The sequence below is a fragment of the Cebus imitator genome, unplaced genomic scaffold, assembly GCF_001604975.1.
Source record: "Cebus imitator isolate Cc_AM_T3 unplaced genomic scaffold, Cebus_imitator-1.0 Scaffold192, whole genome shotgun sequence".
Lineage (NCBI taxonomy): Eukaryota > Metazoa > Chordata > Mammalia > Primates > Cebidae > Cebus > Cebus imitator.
The window spans coordinates 831,237-836,564 of NW_016107507.1; the positions used below are offsets into that span (position 1 = coordinate 831,237).

Here is a 5,328-nt window from a genome sequence, read left to right on the forward strand (position 1 = left end):
GCAACATTAGAAGTTTGGCTTTTATTGAGCAGGGGCCAACTAAAGACTCAGGCATTTTCATACAAACTATGGCCTAGAAGAGCTCCCTACTTATATTTGTTTAATTGGGTTCTGACACTAATGTAGAACTGCACCTATTTCTGCTAGATTGCATCTTGTTGTTTCTTGTTTACTGACACAGTTTTGTATTATTATTGCTATTTTTTTGAGATGGAGTCTTACTCTGTCACCTGGACTGGAGTGCAGTGGCACAATCTCAGCTCACTGCAACCTCTGCCTCCTGGGTTCAAGAGATTCTTACCCGTGCCTCAGCCTCCCAAGTAGCTGGGATTATAGGCACCCACTACCATGCCCAGATAAATTTTTTTTTTTTTTTGTATTTTTAGTAGAGACGGAGTTTTGCTATGTTGGCCAGGCTGGTCTCAAACTCCTGACCTCAAGTAATCCACCCTCCTCTACCTCCCAGAGTGCTGGGATTACAAGCATGAGCCACCGCACTGGCCAGTTTTTGTGTTGAATCTATCATTCAGGATATTTTCTACCCTCCTAACCCCAACTTGGTGTCATAATCAAATCTGATCAGCCTGCCTTCTCTCCCTTTTTCTAGGTCTTGTAAAAATGTTGCATAGAAAAACATTCAACCCCCTGTAGTGAAAGCAGGCAGTAAGGATGACAGGCAGAGATTTTTGTGGAGGAAATACATTGCTTGAGTGAAACTCACAGTACCTGCATCTTGGCCCACCAGCTTAGTGAGACAGGAAAGTGATTATTGACCTGAGAAGTCCTTCTAGCTCTAAGACTCTATGGATATAGGGCAGCCTTAGTTTATGTAAAAACTCATATGTCAAAATTAGAACTTGAGACTGCTATATTATAGGATATTTATTGATTGCCACATAAAAGAATCATTGAGGGAGGGTTTCTATAAATAGTGAAACAATATAGGACAGTGGTCTCAAGGGCATGGACTTTAGAGCCAGACAGACCTGGTGCTAGTCCTAATTCTGCTAGTCACTGGTTGTGCAGCCCAGGGCAAATTACTTATCCTGTCTTCATTTTAGCATCTTTATGTAAAGTAGTAGTAATACCACAGAGTTGTGAAAATTAAAAGATGCATGTAAAGTAACAAGAGCAGTGCCTTGTTCATAGTAAGTGCTTAATAAATAGTAATCATTGCTCTTAAAGAAATCCAGTTAAGGTATGATGAATACAGGCCAGGCTCGGTGGTGCAAGCCTGTAATCCCAGCACTTTGGGAGGCCAAGGGGGTGGATCGCTTGAGGTCAGGAGTTTGAGACGGGCCTGACCAACATGATAAAACCCCATCTGTACTAAAAATACACACACGCACAAAAATTAGCTGGGCATGGTGGCAGGTACTTGTAATCCCAGCTATTGAGGAGACTGAGGCAGGAGAACTGCTTGAACCCGAGAGGTGGAGGTTGCAATGAGCCGAGATCGTGCCACAGCACTCCAGCCTGGGCAACAGTGAGTGAGATTCCATCTCAAATTTAAAAAAAAAATAAGTTTTACCCTATTTCTATTGTGATGACATACACCTAAGATGAATAACAGTAAGCAACCAGTGCTATAAAAGCATTTGTAAAAAAGACAATGTAGCCTTAAGGAGAATTCGGTCATATCAACACTTGGTTTTCCCCTTGCTTCCACAGGCTATGCGTACACTTGCAACCTGAAAGCAGGCTCAGGAGGTCTCTATGAGCAAGGACTGCAAGACAAAACGTACCCACTAATGTCCTTCTATGCAAACGTTTTCTGTATTGACTATTTCTTCAGACTTGAAACACTCATTCTTTTTTCTATTACATTTTTATAAATCTTTCATTTGTTTTAACCCCTTAGACATTGAAAGAGAAGCACTAAGACTGTTTCTAAGCTCTATTTGTAAAATAAACATCTTACCCCTGACATGTACAAAATGTTGAGAATTACCCAGATGATTTGGCAGCGTTCAGGATAAGCTGGTGTTATAATATGCTGCTGATCAGCATCACAGTATTGCTAATAATGTTCACGTGGGTACTGGCATATCTCTGTTCAGTTAGAGTGAGTGTTGACCCAACAGCCTCTGTGGTCAGGAGTCAGGTGAGTCAGGAATAATTAATCATAAAGAAAAATCAGTTTTTGACTGACTTGGATATCCATGAGTTCCACTGATCACCACGTAAGTTCACATTTAGTAAATGCTGAAATAAAATTATTAATGCATTTATCAATAAAAGTCTTTGAAAATTACTTGGGATAGTAAGTCAGAGTTTTAAAAATGCAAATTTACTTGGTACCTAATAATGAAGTGTTATTACATATAACCAGAATTTAGGATCTCTTTGATCCTGGAAATGGTTTACTTAAAAGCTACAGAACCAGGCCAATATATTTTAGAAACAGTGATACAAATGAATGAAATAATAAAGAAATGTTCATGTTTACAAAAATCATTTTTTTGATATGATAATCATGGATCACAACTGAGATTAAAAAATGACAGGTTATTTTGTTTAAAAGTGCAGTTTTAATTATCTCAGTCTATAGAAATGACCATTGCATGGATGGTAAAGTCTATTTAAAATCTGACATAAAAACAGTGCTATTTTGAATAAAAAATTTTTTTTGATGTGTTTATATAACCATGGTGATTAAAATGAATTTATATTTTTTCTCAAAAATTTTAGCAGTAGGTAAAGTAAATAATCTTTAAACTCTGACCACTTTTTAAAAAAAATTGAACTGCCTATAGTAGTCTATGTTTAAAGTGAATTTTTAAAGACAAAGCAAAGGATTCTAAATGAACTCAATATAAAAACATTCATTTGGAATGTACATACTGAAAATATATAGGTTTTTTAAAAAATCCATATTTTAAGTCTGATTTTTTATATCTTTTATTTTATTTTTTTTCTGAGTGGCAACAAATTTTCTAGGTATTATATATAGCACAGGCTTTGGTTTTGGGGACTTCTCCCATATATTTCACACTAGAGTGAATGAAGTTGTATTTCATTTCTAAAGAAAAATAATACCGAGGTCCTCAATTGAGAATGTCTTGCTTGACTGAAAACTACATCATCCTTTGGTATACTCCAGGGATGGATTCCAGGACCCCTGCATTTACCAAAATTTGTACACACTCAAGTCCCGTAGTCACCCCTGCCCAAAGGTAGCATGGCTTCTCTGTTTTCCTTCTGAAATACAACCAGAAACAATGTGTTTATTTCAGAAAGAATATGATTAATGATCATACAAATTGGTTGATACTGAGTTCTGGTTATAAATCTGGTTACAGCATAACTAGGATTATAATGTTGTCTCATTTTCGTAGCACTACCTGCTTAAAATGGCAACAAATCATCTCTCTAAAGAGTGAATGTAATAGTCTTGCAGAAAATGAATACTTTTGTTCAATAAAGGAAATATGCACTGCTCACTTTTTTGAAGGAAATACCAAAGTTATGTTTTAAAACAGAGTTAGAGTTTGTAAATTCTGGGCTAATTTGTGATGATATAAGACCACAGTGTGACTTGTTTTCCAAGCACATTGTAGGAATATTGTCTCTTCTATGTATTTTGTGAATAGTAAGCATACTTTTAGCTTTGTATTGTCAATGGCAATTTCACTTGAAATTAAAGCTGTCTTTCATCATATTTTTAACCTAAAGGATAAGATTGAAGTATCGTATATGAGTTTTAATAAATTAAAAAATAAAATCATGTGCATTTGAAAATATTTGCGCACATTTGAAAATAAACGTAAAGTTGTCTTTTAAACTACCCAGATGTGTCCTTTCTGAACAAAACTGTTAAATATAACAGGGAATGTGCCAGGAGCAGTGGTGCTTGCACTTGTAGTCTCAGCTCCTTGGAAGGCAGAAGGATCCCCTGAGCCCAGGAGTTAGAGGCTCAGCCTGGGCCACACAGCAAGAGCCTGTCTCTAAAAATAAATAAATAAATAAAAAGACTTCATTCTAAGTTTGTCGTTGCTCTTATCAGTCATCATTATAAGATATTCCTTATAGCTCCAATTCCATTTGTCTCTAATTTCTTTTTGTAGATTTATCAGTGCAATAAACAATATTACTCACAAATATCACAGTGAAACTTTGTCATTCTTATCCAAATATTTCCAGTTTATTTTGTGCAATGGTTTTTTTTATTATTTTAAGCAAACTTTTCATTCTGGCACAGCATACCTAAAAAAAAAAGGATACAAATCACAGTGTACTGCTTGCAGAAATTTCACAAAATAAGCACACCGGGGTGGCCTGTGCCCAGATCAACAAGCAGAATGCAACCAGAACCACATAAGCTCTCTCATGCTCCCTCTTAGCTCGTTGCCTCAAAGGGCAATTACTGTCCTGACTTCTAAAATCTGTTTTTTTGAACTGCATAGAAATAGAATCAAAGATTATTTCTTTTTTCCCTTTTGTGTCTGTCCTCTTTCACTCAACATTAAAATCACGAGATTCATCCATGTTATTGCATACAGCAATCATTCATTCATTCTCCCTGCTGTGTAGTATTCATTCCATTGTAGAATTTACCAGCACTTATTTATTCATCTTACTGTTCGTGGATATTTGTGCTGTTTCCAGTTTTTGGCTTTCATGAATAGGGTTGCTATGAACATTCTTGTGAGGCATCCTTGCATGTTCCAGAAATGTTTGGGGGTGGGGGTTCCTCTCTCTGGGGCTTAGATCTATGAGGTGACAATTAGTGAAATTAGAGTTATTTTCCATTTGCATCAGGTTAGATAAGAAAGTTTAAAGACAGTTTGGTTTCAGTTAGAATAGCATTTATCATGCAAACAATTTAACAGGGTAAAAAAAGCCACATGAACTTTAATTAAACCATATGAAGTTGAGTTCAGTAACAAGGCCACGTAATGACAAACAGCTAGGAAAAGAATGAGAGAGAGAAAAAATAGAAATAATGAGGGGAGAAGGAAAGGAAGGTTAGCCGGGGAAGTAAGAGAGACATAAAGGTAAGAGAGCCACAGAGAAAAAGAATGACAGGGAAGGAAGAGAAGTAAGAAAGGAAAAATTAAAGGAAGAAAGATGAAGAGAAAGGTAAAATAAAAGGTGGAGGGAAGAGAGAGACCAAGAAGAAGTAGAAAGGAATGGTGGGGCAGAGAATTTCAGAGTGGGAAAAGAAAATTCAAATATAGGATTGATTTCAGTATAATCATATCCTCTAAGAACTCAGAGAATTGAGCAACACTCCCCCCCTCCACATGCCACACCATCTTCTGAATTCTTTATCCCCCTCACCCAACTCTTTTTATTAATATCGGCTTCTAGTGTGCTCTGTAATTC

At 36.5% G+C, this 5,328-nt stretch overlaps 1 protein-coding gene across 2 annotated transcripts in view; it reads left to right on the forward strand.

The window, feature by feature from the left end:
• Window positions 1-3,787, forward strand: part of SLC26A4 (solute carrier family 26 member 4) — a 55,704-nt gene extending 51,917 nt beyond the window's left edge. For both annotated transcript variants that reach the window (XM_017546827.2, XM_017546826.2), the window contains one exon: window positions 1,672-3,787. In XM_017546827.2, the coding sequence (XP_017402316.1) occupies window positions 1,672-1,695 (24 nt within the window). In that variant the 3' untranslated portion in view covers window positions 1,696-3,787. The remainder of the gene's footprint in view (window positions 1-1,671) is intronic.
• Window positions 3,788-5,328: the final 1,541 nt, after the last annotated feature.